Source organism: Schistocerca serialis, chromosome 3 (genome assembly GCF_023864345.2).
Source record: "Schistocerca serialis cubense isolate TAMUIC-IGC-003099 chromosome 3, iqSchSeri2.2, whole genome shotgun sequence".
NCBI classification, from domain to species: domain Eukaryota; kingdom Metazoa; phylum Arthropoda; class Insecta; order Orthoptera; family Acrididae; genus Schistocerca; species Schistocerca serialis.
The window spans coordinates 430,415,279-430,435,037 of NC_064640.1; the positions used below are offsets into that span (position 1 = coordinate 430,415,279).

At 39.1% G+C, this 19,759-nt stretch overlaps 1 protein-coding gene across 2 annotated transcripts in view; it reads right to left on the reverse strand.

Moving 5' to 3' along the window:
* Window positions 1-282: 282 nt before the first annotated feature.
* The window catches only part of LOC126470311 (gamma-aminobutyric acid type B receptor subunit 1), a 118,332-nt gene continuing 98,855 nt past the window's right edge, over window positions 283-19,759 (reverse strand). The window contains exons 16-17 of one of the 2 annotated variants that reach the window (XM_050098083.1): window positions 10,114-10,291; window positions 283-7,021 (exon numbers count right to left, since the gene is read on the reverse strand). In XM_050098083.1, coding sequence (XP_049954040.1) covers window positions 7,005-7,021; window positions 10,114-10,291 — 195 coding nt within the window. In that variant the 3' untranslated portion in view covers window positions 283-7,004. Of the gene's footprint in view, window positions 7,022-9,964; window positions 10,292-19,759 lie in introns of those variants that run through there. The other variant, XM_050098082.1, reaches the window with a different exon arrangement.

Genomic DNA, 19,759 nt, shown 5'->3' on the forward strand with positions numbered 1-19,759 from the left:
CAACTCTAATCCCTAGTAACTTCAAAGCAGAATGTTTAAAATGGGAATTCAATCTCTAAAATAACCCAAAAAGCTTTGGTGTGCTCTGGAATAGCATTTTTATTTTGAAAATAGAAAATGCCACATATTCACAATTTACAGAGCCAATTTCAACTTTTACTCATATGCACCTCCCCCCTTGCCCCCCCCCCCTTTCCCACTCCCCCCCCCCCTCTCTCTCTCTCTCTCTCTCTCTCTCTCTCTCTCTCCCCCCCCCCCCCCCCCCACACACACACACACACACACACACACACACACACACACAGAGACAGAGAGAGAGAGAGAGAGAGAGAGAGAGAGATATAGAGATATAGAGTGCTGAAATACATTTTTAACAGATACTGCAAAAAGAAAACTGATCACCACTGATGGAGAAAATAAATCAGTATTTCAGTGACAGTAAAGAAATTGAACAGCATTACTCTATGCAGATGAATAATATATACAATGTTACTCTACACTAATTTCAACTACACAACATATACAGAGATATCAAGATATCTGGACAAATCTCTGACACTACATGCAATGTCAACTGTTAAATCTAGAAAATTCTACATTCTATTAATGCATGACACTTTATGACTAGCAAACAAGTGTGACATACTGTCATAAACAGCTTGCAAGTTGCACTCTTATTACGTTGTAGAAAAAGATAAATGACAACCAAACAAACACAGTAGTAGTTTCATTCTATAGTTTAAAGCCTTGTGCAAATTCTTATTTTCTTGATAAATAAAAAAAGTAAGAATGACTGCATTTACAGTCTTTAACCTAAATTTAGTGCCTTTATACTCTGTCAGAATCTGTCTGCAAAGGAATCTTCTGAACCAAAAACCCTTCATAGAAAATGCAAAAGAATTTATAGGAATGAAGTGGTTCTTTCAAATTTTACCTGGAAAGCAGTCACATTTCAAAATGGAGTATCATCCATACTACTACCCCAGATCACACAAGAAACAGATTGACCAAGCACTTGCTCTGGCAGGCAGTCCTTGTCAGTGAACAGCCACTAGGCAACGACAGCATCACACCACTACTGGTGGCAACAACAACTAGATGACATTTCATTCGGTGAAATTTGGGGCAACTTTGCCACACCGCAAACAATGGTAACAGATAACGTACAACTTCGATATTGAGATAGAATTATTTTGCCTGCTGTTTTTGACAAAGCAAGCAAAATGGAGTAGGAAAGTGAGTATGTACGTGTGTGAATTTTTACATAATCATGAAAGGCATTGGGAAGTTCATGTGAACCTGATTTGTGCTCCAGCCTTCTTTAGCATTATCCCAAAACCTTGCACATATGTTGATTGATACCTTTTGCTGGCTCCTCATTATACTTGCGGGGGAAATTTAAATGCAGAACATTAATAACTGATGATAACCATAAAGTAGTTTACACACAAATTAGCAGAAGAATACTGTTTGTGATGCTAGTAAAAAAGTGGAGAGTGTGCAAGCCTTCTTTGATGCTTCACTATAATACCGACAACTAACTGAACAAGAGCAAACATCAGCGAATGCATACCAAATGTGACCAAATGTTTTCTCATGCTTGTCAATCGTTTAGACCAGAGAGTATTATTCTCGTTCTCTGAAACCAGGCTTCAGTGTGCAATTAATTAGTGTTCTCTGCCATTCCTTTCCATTACTCACTGTGCATTTCAAGAGCATTTACATGGTAGTGAATGGAAGGAAACACAACAGGACAAGAATTTCATCAGATAAACACTTGCAAACACTGAGATTATAAATTCGCTAATAAATTGTTTCTCGGTGTGAAAAAGCTAAGCAAGAAAGGAAGACAACATTAAAGACAGGTTATGAAGCAAATAATGTCACATAGAATAAGAGATTAGAAATCACGTGTTTCTGAATGTTTTCAAAAAGTCACAGGCATGGTGGATAGCAAGTGAACTCTGAAGCAAACATGTTGTTTGCTCACACACGCCTACCGTTTGCACATGAGAGAATGCAATCTGCTTCAATGTTAATTTGATTAGTGTTATCCATGCTTAAAATATCCTTGCAGTAAACACAACATTTCAAGAATGTAGGGACTAAAATGTAATATAGAACTGTCTCTTGAATGTGCACTATATCGTGCATGGCTCTGAAAATCGAAGTATTTAAATTAGTCCAGCTAAGCTTGAAAATAAAGAGCTCTGTTTGCAAATACTTGATGAAAGATTTTTTTTAATGAATCTAACACTATATGAGCTACTAGAGTTATTAATGGACTCTAAATATATATTTTGCATTTTTGTCAGACAGTTATTGTTACAAGAAATGCCAGATTGCTGGGTATGGATCCAGAAAAGTAGCACAACAGACTCCTGTGTGATGCTCATTTTTAAGACAAATCATTCATGAACACCAGGTAACAACAGCTTACACAAACAGCAGTTCCTCTATTCTAAAATTTACATCTGATACTGGTTCTTCAGCAATATGTGAGGGACCCACGGACAAGACCACCATCACCTGAACTGAAAGTGAGTACACCATGAAGAACACACAGTGCAGCTAGTCACCTTATGGCAGAAACCAATAGAACACCACAAAAGTGTGAAGCATTTTCAGAAATCACAGAAATGCCTGCAAGACAATTAAAAGAAAATTCTTTATGGTGTGATCATGATGATGATGATGACGATGATACTCCTCCAAAAAAGAAAATAGTGAAACAAAAAATTAATAATATGAACTGATCTTTAAAAAACAAATCTTCCTACTTGTCAAAAATTAAAGGGATGATTAGTGCACTTTAGCAGCTCATATAATATTAATCCAAGTGTTTAGCAGTTTCTCATTATTCCAGGGCACTGGGGGTTGACACGCAATGCAAGAGCAAACAAGTGTCATTGGTCCTTGGCTGAAAAAAAAATCTCTCTAATGTTATTTTACAAATCTTCAATGTATAATTTTTCTTCAAAAACTGGGCATCATTTTACCTGGGCAGTCTACAATTAGACAATGGAATGGTGCCACAAAATTTCTACCAGGATTTAACGAAAGCCTTTTTAATCAACTTAGCAAGAAATCTGAGGCACAAATCTGTTTAGAAAGAGCAGGTGTAATGTCTTTTGACAAGATGTCAATAATGTGGCATCTGGAATACCCAAACGATCCAGATTTAATAGGCGGCTGGAGGATTTAGGTGATACGGGAAGGGAACCCCTTACACAAATTATGCACTTGTTTTTATGATTAGAGGTAACTACAGTAACTAGAAACTGTCTGTTTCATACTTTTAGTCTAATTCAGGAGTAAAACATGCAGATTTATTGGGACTCTAACAGGAGCAAATTATCTTATAGCAAAATGCAAACCTGGAATGAAAACTGGTCATTTATGATCAGGGAGCTTTCAGCTGAAGCATTCCCAGGCATTTACAGGTTATACCAGAAAAACCGTATTTCAGTGTGAATAAACAGTGAGTGTTTGCTATTTAAGATGTTCCATGTTTATTCAAAAGCATACAAAACAATCTGCTCAGTGGCAACTTGACTTTCAACAATGCTCTTTTTTTGTTTGAAGATGTCAGGCTGACATACAACACTGACAAAAAAACAAACGGATACAGTTAAAATTCACTGACAGTCATTTACAACCTGATTCATTTCAGAAAATGACTGTGAAAATGGCAGATCAAGTACTCAGCCATACTGTTGCTGCAGCTGTCAGGACACGTAGAGCAACTAAGGCAAAGCAGATTGATACAGCTTAAAACATAAAACATATGAACAATTTATTTGACATTTTGAATAGCAGGACAGCATTTCCCTCTCATCCATTTAGATGTGTTTTATCAGAACAATACCCAGTAGTCATGGTAACAATAGGAAAGGCAAAAGAATTTTTAAGTACTGTAAATAAAAATGAGAAAATTGTTACATTCCATTCATTTAGTTTATTTATCTGTTCCACATATAATTGTAAAAAGTATTCTTACAGTAGAAACAAATTTCATTTGTGGAACTATGGGAGCTAATCTGCAATCTTCAGCTACAGTAGGCTATGGGGCGAATGCACTCGGCGTGCAGCACTCTCGCCTTCTGCTAATCACCAACAATGAACAAACCCAACCTCAGATACTTCACTGAAGAAAAAGCACTGCCAATTCCATGACATACATTGGTCAATGAGCATTGTCGTGATGTGTGTGACAATCATTGACTGACAGAAAAACTATTTCTGCTGTTGCATGTTCCGCCGTGGACGGTCAATTTGTTTCTCCTCTGATCTGGGCTACTACCATCCACATTGTTGGCAGGCATTTCCCAACTCATTCTTCTTCTTTTATTACAGTGCGTAAAAATTACTTTATTTAACAGAATCATCATAACTTAATCCTCAGTGTTTCATATGAAGGTTTTCACTAAATGACCTGTCCGCGTTTCATCTGTTATTTGCACTTTTTATGATAAGTAAATATTTCGAAAAATCATTTTCTCCACCTGGTTTAAATCACTTCTTTTTTTCCCCAACACAACTGTAACGTACAGGTCATTTCAGCTGTTGCACAAGAAAACGATTTTCCAGCAGGTACTAAAATAGTAAGTACTGCAATTTATGTAACACAGTATTGATGAAACTGTACAATTGTTTTATGTACAAGGAACTCTTCTTTAGTTTAAATATCATAAAGATAAAAAATAAGTGAACAATAATTTATTTCAAAATGTGACCAGGCAGGGTGCACTTATATGAAATAACATTTGTTCATTCTGTTATATGAAATAACATGGGTTCATTCTTTCTGCATTATTAGTAAGTCTACATGGACACTAACATAAAATATTGGGCATCATCCATCTTTAACAGATCTCTTACAGCATGCATCCATACAGGTATGTCATGGCCTTTTTATCTTCTCAACATACTGGCAACTACAATGTAAAGCATGACTGGATACATTCATTCATAGACTCGGTACTTGGGAAATGGAATTTTCAAAAAAATTGTAAGTAACTTGAATTTAATTTACCTTTCTCCAATGGCAACTAGTTCTGAATATGAATTATTGGTTCCTTCATTATAACACAACAAAGTAAACACAAGGATCAGACAGCCAGGGTGCAGGCCAAGAATAATTTGAGGCCATCTCCAAGGTGACATACTTTAGGATACATAGTAAGATGTTACGGGGGAAGGAATAAATAAATTCAATGTGACTGAAAAATGTGAGCTTTTAAATTTCAGTTCTGTCTGTTACAGGGAACATGGTTTAAGCAATCTCAGCAGTTACAGTGCCTGTAGAGGTATTCAACAAGTCTTTTTAGGCAGAATATAAGTGGAAATAATTGTTTAACTGATATTCCCACAATTCCGTTAAATAATTCTTCCAACTTTAAAAATAAACAGCTAATTTACAATTTCAAGGACTGTTATGATATGTGATAGTTTAAAATGAGCTGCTGTGATATTTTACACTGAATCAAAATAGCTGAGAATAATATGCAGATATTCTAGTTCTGAAGATAAGAAAACAATAAATTGTAAATACAACACACACCCACACCCACACCCACACACACACACACACACACACACACACACACACACACACACACACACACACACACACACTCTGTTGTCTTTCAACATTGCCAGCTGACTGTGTGTGTGTGTGTGTGTGTGTGTGTGTGTGTGTGTCATTTCCTCCTAAATTATTTACATTCTGCCAAAACTTTCCTAAACACATCTACAGAATTAATAATTCATGTCATAACAAAAAACCACCTTCAAAGGAGAACCATATAACTACATACAAATTTTAACTGTCACTAGTAAAAGTCAGTGACATTAAGCTTATGACATGTTCTTCAGTATCAGACTATGATAAAGTACCCACAACACATCAGAGCAGCACATTGCGAGGCTACTTCAAATACTTTAAAGGACACTTATATAACTAAATATCCTAATTTTATAACACAGCATGCACACTAACAGAGAAATTATAAGCAAATGTTGCAATTTCCTATTCACTGACAACACAATAAAAATTAGAAGTTTCACCTAGTGCTGATACTGCTTTTTCCCCACTGATTTTCACTTCTTGGGGGACCACAGTCATGGGGAACTTTTGAAACAAGTTTCCACTAGTTGACGGTAAATTTCTATTCAGCAATTTCACACAATAATAATTTCGGCTTTATACCCAATCTCAGGTGCAAGCTGAAACGTCATAAACAGTCGGACATGCCTAAATGACACACCATTGTCGAAGTAAGATATATCTTGTCCCAGATGTCATATGTACTCATATCTTGTAATATGATAACTGGTTAAAAAGACCAAATATATGTTATTTCAATGATGACATGTCATTTAGGCATGCTGGACATTTTACGACATTTCAGCGTGCACTTGAAAACACACACACACACACACACACACACACACACACACACACACACAATAAACTGTATATATGTCCCTAGCAAGCACACTGATTCTTTAATGGATAAATATTATACCATATACTTCAGATATGTCGCAAAATTGTTTTTTATTTCCACAGAACTTCTTGAGGGAAAAAATGCAGTATGGCACAGAATATTGCAAATCTCAGAGCAATATGGAAACACACACAATCTTCTAAGTATGAACTACAACACACAACATTCTCATATGGGCATATATTAGTACTGCCTTTCATCACAGGGCTGACACATCACAAGCATCTATTCACATTCACTATCACACACACATATTCCTTAAGACTATTCAAGTTCAGACCATTACAATTATGATCTGAGCATAATTTTGAATGAGCACATAGAAGCTGAGAAATCAGCATTCAAGAAACAGGAAAAAATTAAAAAACCTTCATCAGCTGTACCACAAATAAAATATCACTTTTTTAACAGAATGTTTGAGACCTTGGTAAGATGACAATCCAGGTGCTGGAAAAGCATGTTGAGAATCACAGACGTCACGGAGCTAGCATATTATACGCAGCTCATTCCTGAAAAGAGATAGCTATGAAGTTCTGTGTTCTTGTACACTTACTTCCTGGATTAATTTGTTACCACACAATACAAAAATTGCAAATTTTTATCTGGTAATTACAAAAAATTCATTCACAAAAATTACACAATTTTCTCGAAACATTCAAGAGCACTATTTACTCAGATATAAACTGTGCCAGTAAAACATGCTCAAAGTAGCACATGTATGTAAGATGAATAACATTATGCACAAAACAATTTAATACAAAGTGTTCCACATTTTAAAAACACTGTGAAAGATGTACATCATACTAAATTACTGTGACACCTATGTCCAACATATGGCTAGTTTCATGCTATCACTGCCCATTTCCTCCAAAAGAAACAGCTGCATAAATGCACACACATATAGCAACAATGAATTTAAATAAGCAACATCCATAACAAAGCAAATTAATGTCTGAAAAGTAATTGCAAACATGCTGAATGGCAAGTGAATCTACTGTAAAGAATAAGATCTTGAGATGTAAGTGCTGCAGAGTAGTGTCGGTTGCCAAAAAGTACAGAATTATCAGATATCTTCACATTATCCTTCAAAAGAAATATTTCTGCAGGTCGTCAATATAATATGTGGTATAGTAAAATCAAAAATTGACAAAATAATTGGTAATTATTTAACTCTGAATGTTCCACCTTCTGCATAGTGGTTAGCTTTAAAAACATTAATTATTCCTGCCCTTGTTGCACTACAGATTTCTCTCTCTCTCTTTTTCTAATACAGAAAAAAACCTCCCCCCCTCTCCCCCTTCTCTCTCTCTCTCTCTCTCTCTCTCTCTCTCTCTCTCTCTCTTTTTCGCACTCGCAATTATGTGGAGTACAAACAAAAGGATGTGATGTGGATATAAACTGAACATTAACCATTACCAAGATATTCACAGAAAACCAGCAGTTTCCATTGAAAGTTGTTGATGCACATTATGCAGAACAGCATAACGCCTGTGATAAAATTATATCAACTAGTTAATTAGGTGTTCCAGTATGACAAACAAGGACTTTTAGAATGGGGAGATTGTGATGTTTCAAAGATTTTTGTTTCCACATTAACTCTTAATGACAGGTTTGAGGTTTGTATTGGTGGCCATGGTGTACTGTTATTAAGTCAGTTACAAGAAAAACATTAGTATTTTTTCAAGAATGGGTGAGTGAAGGGTTTCATAGTAAGTATAGAAACAATCAAAAATGTTTCTGTAAAGGAAAATATCAGCAGTTTCACACCACTACATCCCAAGAAACTTAAAGAGTTGTAAATGAGCCTATTGCATTGTTTATGGTGATAGCAACAGTTTTTAAGATTAATAAATCACAGTCATTTCACCATCTACTGCAAATCTGGTCAATGAAGAGTGTGAATAGATTTATGCACTTATCTGTCGCTTCACGTGTGGCTTAGTATCTTTACGTTTGATCCCTGGTCAATGCTAGGATTTTTATCCTTCATTTATCACCACTTCCACATCTAGAAATGTTTGACGATGTGGTTTGAAATCCATGTTAAACTGTTGGTCCCCCTATAACTGGCTGGGTGAGTCAGTTTAAAGATCAAAGGAAGGCAATGGCATCCCTCCTCCAACAGGACCATGCCTAGTGAAGCATTGTGGAGTTCAAAACAATCATCAGATTGATGACTGCTTTACTTATGAAAATAAATCACTACTCACCAAACAAAAAGAGTGTTGAGCAACAATCAGGCACATAAAGAAGAGAAATTCTTCAGCAGTTGGACAATAAACGCCTCCAAATCATGCTCATGCTCTCTCTCTCTCTCTCTCGACACACACACACACACACACACACACACACACACACACAGAGAGAGAGAGAGAGAGAGAGAGAGAGAGAGAGAGAGAGAGAGAGAGAGAGAGACTCACTCACTTTTGTCTTCTAACATTGCCAGCTGACTGTGTGTGTGTATGTGTGTGTGTGGGGGGGCGGGGGGGGGGGGGGGCGTAGGAGGAGGACTTCGAAAAGTAAGCAATTTTTCATCCTATCTATGAGCTTGCCCATTGCTCGGAGAGTAGTGATCTATCACTTACACATCAATACTCATCAGCCCCTTTCTATAAGTAAAATGACCACATAAAAAGTTCCAGCACTAGATATTGCCATCTGTTCTCTCTGCTAGTTTATCTGCATCCCAATTTCACCAATTGTTTCAGTAATAGGTTCATAAGCATGTTTCAGTAATAGGTTAATAAGCACATCTCTTTTGCCTAACATGGTAGTTATCTACCTCGTCTTTCCATCAAACTGAAGCAGATAGCTACCTGTGAAGCAAATTAATTGAACTAAGGCAAAAAGTACCTTACCAGCAAAAATCGATCTCAATATAACCTATTACTGCAATGACACACTACAAATAAACCCATTAATGCTGCATTTTATGGAGCTATTATAAGACAGTAAATGCACACTCAACACTCTAACATAATACCAATGACAGAATTAGGTCATAATGCATGCAGCAACTATCACCCAGATAACATCAGAGCAACCCGCACGTGTAAAATTTTATCTATACTGCAAGTAAACTGCAGTGTATGCAACAGTTATCATGAAGCACAATCAGTGAAATGTTATCTTGGTACAGTTATGTTTAGACATATACAGAGAAATCTGTGCAACCCTTGGTTAAACAAATTACTACTACCTACTGGAGTGCTTAGAGAAGCTATAATACACTACACATTGTGCAATTACACCATTAGAAATGACTTTTGCAGTAATAATTTCCAATAACAAATAATTTATGAACACAGGGGAGAAAATTTTACAATTAAAAGCCACCCATTAAATTATAAACAGGAGAAAAATAAATAACTGACTGACATTCACATGGGTAAATAACTATAAAATCACATTCTACAAACAGGAACAATTCACTTCATGGGGTAAAAATAATTTTATAAGTACGAGTCAGAAAGCTCATAATCAGATGGGTTGACTATTGTACTCCGAGTATACGAAATGCCTTTGCCAAAAGAAGAGACAGATGCGCGCTCGCTAGTACGAATATCTGTGATAATCAGAGTATCTCTACTGGCTTTCAGACCTGTAGGAGGGGCGTCATCCACCTGCTGTTGGGGCTGCTGCTGTGCACGATGTTCTGGCTGACTTTGCTGCTGCTGGTGGTGAGAAGAGCTCTGTTGTGCCAAACTGACTCCAGCTGCTGCTTTAGCTGCTTCTCGTTCTTGGAGGCGTAGCTTCAGCATTCTGATTTTCTCTTCTTTCTGCATAGGGGAAACATGTATCATTTGAAATCAATTGAAAATACAATTATGACCGGCAACGGCCAAATCATGGAAAATGCTTTACATTTTTGCTTACAAGAACATCACCTTGTGCATCACAATCTCAATTATAATTGATGAAGTAAATCTAAAGATATATGATTTAAGAGTAAAGGCAACACCTCACCAACCAGTAGAGGTGTTGAGCCACTGAGAGGCACATAAATGAGACTGAACACTTTGTTGGCTTTCTGAAATATCCTTTTTTTGAGAAAGGGTATGGGAAACTCCCACTCCCCCTCCCCCTCCCCCCCCTTCCACCCAAATAAAACACACACACACACACACACACACACACACACACACACACACACACACCCCTTTGTGGGTACATTGTGTTTGCTGAACAATTTGTGCCTGGCACACTTTGTTCAGCTGGCACAATGCACCCTTACAAGTTTGCACATATACTCTGGCTCGAAATAAGACGTGTCAAAAAATTCATAAAGTTTTCAGTCATGTTCATGTACTGTTGATGACTCACCACCCTTAGTATTCACCGAGTTGTTGCCTTTAGTCTTAAATTATTTATACTCTATCAGAATTTTATGCTACCACATTTAAAAATGAAGACAGCTTTTTATTTGAATTTAATATCTAGTGGTCGGTGACTGGAACTCGATAGTAGGAAAAGGAAGAGAAGAAAACGTAGTAGGTGAATATGGAATGGGAGTAAGGAAGGAAAGAGGAAGCCGCCTGGTAGAATTTTGCACAGAGCATAACTTAATCATAGCTAACACTTGGTTCAAGAATCATAAGAGAAGGTTGTATACATGGAAGAAGCCTGGAGATACTGGAAGGTCTCAGATAGATTATATAATGGTAAGACAGAGATACAGGAACCAGGTTTTAAATTGTAAGACATTTCCAGAGGCAGATGTGGACTCTGACCACAATCTATTGGTTATGAACTGCAGATTAAAACTGAAGAAACTGCAAAAAGGTAGGAATTTGAGAAATTTGGAATTTGGATAAACTGAAAGAACCAGAGGTTGTAGAGAGCTTCAGGGAGAGCATTAGGGAACGATTGACAAGAATGGGGGAAAGAAATACAGTAGAAGAAGAATGGGTAGCTTTGAGAGACAAAATAGTGAAGGTAGCAGAGGATCAAGTAGGTAAAACGACGAGGGCTAATAGAAATCCTTGGGTAACAGAAGAGATATTGAATTTAATTGATGAAAGGAGAAAATATAAAAACGCAGTAAATGAAGCAGGCAAAAAGGAATACAAACATCTCAAAAATGAGATCGACAGGAAGTGCAAAATGGCTCAGCAGGGATGGCTAGAGGACAAATGTACGGATGTAGAGGCACATATCACTAGGGGTAAGATAGATACTGCCTACAGGAAAATTAAAGAGACCTTTGGAGAAAAGAGAACCACTTGCATGAATATCAAGAGCTCAGATGGAAACCCAGTTCTCAGCAAAGAAGGGAAAGCAGCAAGGTGGAAGGAGTATATAGAGGGTCTATACAACAGCGATGTACTTGAGGACAATATTATAGAAATGGAAGAGAATGTAGATGAAGAAGAAATAGGAGATCCGATACTGCGTGAAGAGTTTGACAGAGCACTGAAAGACCTAAGTCAAAACAAGGACCCGGAAGTAGACAACATTCCATTAGAACTACTGACAGCCTTGGGAGAGCCAGGCCTAACAAAACTCTATCATCTAGTGAGTAAGATGTATGAGACAGGCGTAATACCCTCAGACTTCAAGAAGAATATAATAATTCTAATCCCAAAGAAAGCAGGTGTTGACAGATGTGAAAATTACCAAACTATCAGTTTAATAAGCCACAGCTGCAAAATACTAACACAAATTCTTTACAGACGAATGGAAAAACTGGTAGAAGCCAACCTCGGGGAAGATCAGTTTGGATTCCATAGAAATCTTGGAACATGTGAGGCAATACTGACCCTACGACTTATCTTAGAAAATAGATTAAGGAAAGGCAAACCTACGTTCTAGCATTTGTAGACTTACAGAAAGCTTTTGACAATGTTGGCTGGAATACTCTCTTTCAAATTCTGAAGGTGGCAGGGGTAAAATACAGGGAGCGAAAGGCTATTTACAATTTGTACACAAACCAGATGGCAGTTATAAGAGTCGAGGGGCATGAAAGGGAAGCAGTGGTTGGGAAGGGAGTGAGACAGGGTTGTAGCCTATCCCTGATGTTATTCAATCTGTATATTGAGCAAGCAGTAAAGGAAACAAAAGAAAAAGTCCGTGTAGGAATTAAAATCCGTGGAGAAGAAATAAAAACTTTGAGGTTCGCCGATGACATTGTAATTCTGTCAGAGACAGCAAAGGACTTGGAAGAGCAGTTGAACGGAATGGACAGTGTCTTCAAAGGAGGATATAAGATGAACATCAACAAAAGCATAACGAGGATAATACACTCCTGGAAATGGAAAAAAGAACACATTGACACCGATGTGTCAGACCCACCATACTTGCTCCGGACACTGCGAGAGGGCTGTACAAGCAATGATCACACGCACGGCACAGCGGACACACCAGGAACCGCGGTGTTGGCCGTCGAATGGCGCTAGCTGCGCAGCATTTGTGCACCGCCACCGTCAGTGTCAGCCAGTTTGCCGTGGCATACGGAGCTCCATCGCAGTCTTTAACACTGGTAGCATGCCGCGACAGCGTGGACGTGAACCGTATGTGCAGTTGACGGACTTTGAGCGAGGGCGTATAGTGGGCATGCGGGAGGCCGGGTGGACGTACCGCCGAATTGCTCAACACGTGGGGCGTGAGGTCTCCACAGTACATCGATGTTGTCGCCAGTGGTCGGCGGAAGGTGCACGTGCCCGTCGACCTGGGACCGGACCGCAGCGACGCACGGATGCACGCCAAGACCGTAGGATCCTACGCAGTGCCGTAGGGGACCGCACCGCCACTTCCCAGCAAATTAGGGACACTGTTGCTCCTGGGGTATCGGCGAGGACCATTCGCAACCGTCTCCATGAAGCTGGGCTACGGTCCCGCACACCGTTAGGCCGTCTTCCGCTCACGCCCCAACATCGTGCAGCCCGCCTCCAGTGGTGTCGCGACAGGCGTGAATGGAGGGACGAATGGAGACGTGTCGTCTTCAGCGATGAGAGTCGCTTCTGCCTTGGTGCCAATGATGGTCGTATGCGTGTTTGGCGCCGTGCAGGTGAGCGCCACAATCAGGACTGCATACGACCGAGGCACACAGGGCAAACACCCGGCATCATGGTGTGGGGAGCGATCTCCTACACTGGCCGTACACCACTGGTGATCGTCGAGGGGACACTGAATAGTGCACGGTACATCCAAACAGTCATCGAACCCATCGTTCTACCATTCCTAGACTGGCAAGGGAACTTGCTGTTCCAACAGGACAATGCACGTCCACATGTATCCTGTGCCACCCAACTCGCTCTAGAAGGTGTAAGTCAACTACCCTGGCCAGCAAGATCTCCGGATCTGTCCCCCATTGAGCATGTTTGGGACTGGATGAAGCGTCGTCTCACGCGGTCTGCACGTCCAGCACAAACGTTGGTCCAACTGAGGCGCCAGGTGGAAATGGCATGGCAAGCCGTTCCACAGGACTACATCCAGCATCTCTACGATCGTCTCCATGGGAGAATAGCAGCCTGCATTGCTGCGAAAGGTGGATATACACTGTACTAGTGCCGACATTGTGCATGCTCTGTTGCCTGTGTCTATGTGCCTGTGGTTCTGTCAGTGTGATCATGTGATGTATCTGACCCCAGGAATGTGTCAATAAAGTTTCCCCTTCCTGGGACAATGAATTCACGGTGTTCTTATTTCAATTTCCAGGAGTGTAGAATGTAGTCAAATTAAATCGGGCGATGCTGAGGAAATTAGATTAGGAAATGAGACACTTAAAGTAGTAAAGGAGTTTTGCTATTTGGGGAGCAAAATAACTGATGATGGTCAAAGTAGAGAGGATATAAAATGTAGACTGGCAATGGCAAGGAAAGCGTTTTTGAAGAAGAGAAACTTCTTAACATTGAGTATAGATTTAAATGTCAGGAAGTCGTTTCTGAAAGTATTTGTATGGAGTGTAGCCATGTATGGAAGTGAAATATGGACGATAAATAGTTTGGACAAGAAGAGGATAGAAGTTTTCGAAATGTGGTGCTACAGAAGAATGTTGAAAATTAGATGGTTAGATCACATAACTAATGAGGAGGTATTGAATAGAATTGGAGAGAAGAGAAATTTGTAGCACAACTTGACTAGAAGAAGGGATCGGTTGGTAGGGCATATTCTGAGGCATCAAGGGATCACCAATTTAGTATTGGAGGGCAGCATGGAGGGTAAAAATCATAGAGGGAGACCAAGAGATGAATACACTAAACAGATTCAGAAGGATGCAGGTTGCAGTAGGTACTGGGAGATGAAGAAGCTTGCACAGGATGGAGTAGAATGGAGAGCTGCATCAAACCAGTATCTGGACTGAAGACCACAACAACAACATCTAGTGGTCATCAGGACAACCGAAATGGTTCTTTGTTTTCTCCATGACAGTGGTTTTTATTCTCAGATATAACATTTTAAACTGCTTTCAGGGTGGGGTGGGATGGCTGGGGTTAGGGGCATCTCCTGCCACATGCTTGGTCAGCGGGAACCGGAACCTTGGACCCTGTCTCCTTTGCCTGCTGACTCTGTCACTGCTCCTTTTATCTGTGTTAATTGGTTTTACATGGTTGGCCTCCTTTTCTGCCACACCCTGTTTTTTTCCTTTTTTTTTTTTTGCTTATAGCAGTAGCACTCTGTTGATTTGTGGGTGCAGCCCTCCTCTTCAATGCTTTCCCAATGATGGATCAGATATGGGGCAGCTGTGGGAGGGCCTGCCCTCTTTGCATGGAGATCTCAAGGGGACACTCATAAGCGGCCATAATTATTTCTCTCATTGTGTTTCATTATTAATCATTCAACTTACCTTCATTAAATTTTAACCATTTCTCTTTTAATTTTCTGGAGCACTTGAATAGAAGGAATTGTTTACTCTGTAGCTGTCTTCGCCCTTAATCAGACTAGTGGGGATCAGATGCTGGTGGGGTTTTCTCTCATCATAGCTGAGCCCTAAGAGAGACCACTTGTCTGCTCTAAGCTACAAACGAATTCAATCCATATTCTTTTACTTCTCTGCCAATAGTTTCTTCAGCTCTGGCATCAGCATTTCCTTCAGAGCCTCGCTTTTACCACTCCTACATACTTTCCGCATCTGAACATATTCCTAGTGGACATCCTCTGTATGAACAAACACTTGACTGAGGGCCTGATGACCTTGCTGTTTAGTCGCTTACCCCTAGCCAACCAACCACTCGTATCTTTGTTCATCTCCTCCTCCCGCTGTTTCATCCATCTCATCCCACCCTCCCCTCTCTCACTACCCATACCCTCTTTGCCCCATCTCTCTGCTCGGCCATGCCTATCTGCACGTATATCCCTGAAACACATTCCAACATTACCCAGTCATGCAGGCCAGACAAAATGTCTGGTGTTAGCAATTTTTTTTACCCCTGTCCCTACCCAACAACCAACAAGAAAGTGAGTTATTACTGTGTTGTCATCCAGTTCTGAGCTATTTTTAAAATTTCAAGTCTCTAACTCATCAAGAAGTTCGTTTAACATCAATTGCAAAATTTTAACTGAATAGACAGACAGATAAGAAAGTGATGTATAGAGTACATTTTCTGATGGAGGATAGGAGGTAGGAGCATGTCTGGAATAAAGCACTTATCTAAAGCCACTGAATTGACTGATTTTTCATGTTACTTGCCACAGTGTAAGGACCCAAGTTCAAAGGTCAAAACAAAATCGTGCACTAATACACCTAACAAACAATTTGTTAGTAATGCAATCTGGTTTTGTTCTGTGAAGACTGTATAAGAAACACGCACCATTTAACATAACCCCTATGAACTGGCAAGAACAAAATTCCAACAGCATTCTAGCATTTATATATTCATAACATAGCATTTATGTATATATAAATTTCAATATTATGAATGAATCACCATAAATTTATCAGACTTATGTTGTCCAATGTAATAGTGATAAAAAATAAGTAACTGTTCACACCAGTTCAATCAGATTACTACCAAGCAGTCCTTAATGCCGTGTCATAGAATCCAAAATGCATTGCATATGTTCTTGGGTATTATCTGTCAGCATGTTCCAATACATGTCAAAAACTCAACAGTACTTGCTTTTTAAGTACTGGTTCATATATATTCATCGGTGACATACAAGAAGGAAAGGTCAGTATCTGCTATGAAGAGGGAAAAGTGTTTCATAATTGTCAAAACCAATGTTGAATGTTATCTTAACAGGATAATACACAGATTGTTTAAATCTTCGGGATCTGTGGCTTCCCTGAGGCAGCAGTTGTTGAGCATATCCCAACAACAAACGTAGGAGGGTGCTGCCAATATTCATTAATAATCAAATATGCACACTCATACCTTCAGCATACTACAGCCTCAGTATTAAAAGACAAACACCAGTACATATAGTCCTGAATCTCCGGGTATTCTTCACAGCATGGCAGATCTCACTTTTTACCAGCCTCACAAATTAACTTGATGTGTTACTGATTGGACAGTTACACAGTATAACAACTTGGCAAAGGGACTATCATGAACAGTCAGTAACAGCGAACTATATAAAATGAGTTTGACATGCAGCCACCCAGCAACATACTAAATATATGTTAGATACACTTTCACACAATATGTAGGCTATTATTGCAGTTATTACTAGAGACAGAAAATTTCGAGAAAACGATACATGAAATTAGCAGTTTTTAGTGAAATAATGCAAAATTGGCAGTTTTTATGAGATACTGCAAAATTTTTAATTCTGCTGTACAAAAATTTTATAAGTGTGAAGGTGGCAGTTTACTAATATTAGTAACTGATAGTTATTGAATGTTAAAACTGCATTTCAACTTCTAATCTCCTCAAAGGTGAGTTTCACACATACTCTTAAACTGACAGTTCATCCCATGTAATGAGCTTTGATCTGATGGCAAAAATGGTACCAAAATTAGCAAATACAACACAAAATTTGAAACAACACCAAATTTGGAAAAATGAACAACACCAAATCTGGTAAGAAGTAACACCGAGTCTGGTGACAAAGATACTGAATTTGGCAAAAAATAACTTAGAACTTGGCAAAAAATAGTTCTAAATGAAAAAAAAAAACCTAATTTGGCTATAAATTCCAATGATTTTTTCCTGCCCTTAGTTATTACTAACTATCAGAAACATTGAATTTGCACCAGCAATGTGCTTGTATAAATCTAAAACTTTAATTGTGTATCTGATGAGTAACACTTGGTAGAAAATTCATAGTTTTCTGCTTATTCCTTCAATGTATTGCAATTTTTCCAATGATACACTTCATGAAGCAAACCTCTGAGCCAAACAGGGATAAAGAGAAAGGAGGCAAGAAAGGTACAGTTATATCACTGAGTCATTCTGAGTTTTGCCAGTGACCTCAGTGAGTTTAATCTTGTAACTTCTGTTGAGAATGATAAAGTTAGGGTGTATTTGGGTTTGCTGATACAAGGAAAACAGTTTTGTCACACTCTCTTGCAAGAAATGGCACAAAAATGTGGATTTAGACACATTCCCGCACCCTTTTAGGTGCACAAAATATGGACGTTTGACATTATTAGATATAGTGAATGAGAAAAGAGAAAGAGGGGAATAAAATATTTATTTTCCTCTGTGAAGTCATAGCTTTATTTCGCCATCTTGTTTGCACCCATATTTGAGGTAAGATTTTTACCAGTCGGAGGCAAGGTGGTTTACAGTACACATCAAGAACTAAGGGTGTGTATGAGTGACATACTGTTATAAAAATGATGTCCTATAAATTCAAATGATTAATTTATACATTTGTTCCAAATACCTATTGTAGCGTCACAGGCCATTATATAGGACATAGAAAATCACACTCAGTGTTTAACTTAGCTAACAAAATATTTCAGAAGATTTTTTAATGTGTAAGATAGGCACAAAGACTAGACAGCCAACTATGTGGGAAATGGAAGAAATTGTGTGCAGAGACAGAGTACGCCACGGAAGCTGTATACGTGGGGAGTGGTACGAGTGTTAAAACATCGAAACCTGCTGTGATGTGGGACCGCTTACTCCCTGCTGGCAATCTGTCAGAGATGAGCTTGGTCCATAGAACAGTGCCATGGATGACAACGTATAGCAGGCTTCTTCTCTGTGCAGAGGCATGAAATGGTGTTGATTTGGATCTTGAGTGATGATCTGTCACATACACAACATTATCTACTCTGGCGATTATGATATTAACCTGGTGCTCAGTAAGATGTTAATGTGAAATGCTAATGATGAATATATAAGAAAAAAACTGATGTCTGAGTATCTGTTGACTTGGTGATCTCAGTTGGAGAACAGCTCCACACACAACTTCCAGGTGAACAAGATACAGCAGACCAGAACTGACTAGCGGGACTGGTCTATTACTGCAAACAGTGACTGAATTATTTAAGGAAATCAGTATCTAAAACATCAGAAGGGACAGTGTATGCACTTGCACGTACTACATACATAAATACGAGGGGCTTTCAATAAGTAATTTTTTTTTCCTGAAAGCGGATTGGCTTTATTCAAGATTCCAGTACACCATATTATTCCCCACTCTTTCGGCCCCTATTTTCCAACATAATCTCCGTTCAATGCAACATCCTTACACCACCTTACTGAGAGGGTTTATATGCCCCCACATTACCACTCTACTGGTTGATGCCAGACCCAACATCTTGCTGTATCATCAGTAAACTACCCATCATCCACACAACACACAAGCAATTCTGCACAGACGGTCCTTCACTGCTATTTATGGTCTTCTGCTAGGTGGCAAGGAACCTAGTGAGCACACAACTTTGAGTGCCCCAACTGGTGGGTGAATATGCCTGCACTACCAACAAAGATGTCCAGTTGTGCAGTGAGGTGTTCGATTGTGACCCGTCGATCACCTCGAATGAGAGTGCTCTCAAATTGCAATACTGGAGGAGTCACAGCTGTGTGCAGCTGGCTAGCACATGGAAGATCCGACAGGTTTGCGTCAGTGCCAGGGCTCCGTAGACATCGTGCGAGTGCTTATCTGCACGTGAGATGCTCTGGTTTCTCATCAAATGAAACTCGATGACAGCTCTCCGCTTGGAACGCATCTCCATTACAGACGCCACTTTGAAAGCTACATATAGCACTGCCACCAATTAGAACTTCGTGAAACTATATGGGCTGAAGCAGGAATATTCCAGAATGTCCTACAACAAATTCCACTTCTTTTCACTGAAATGGGCTGAGAAAAAACAAAAATGTATTGCATTGCTTACTGAACACCCCTCATAT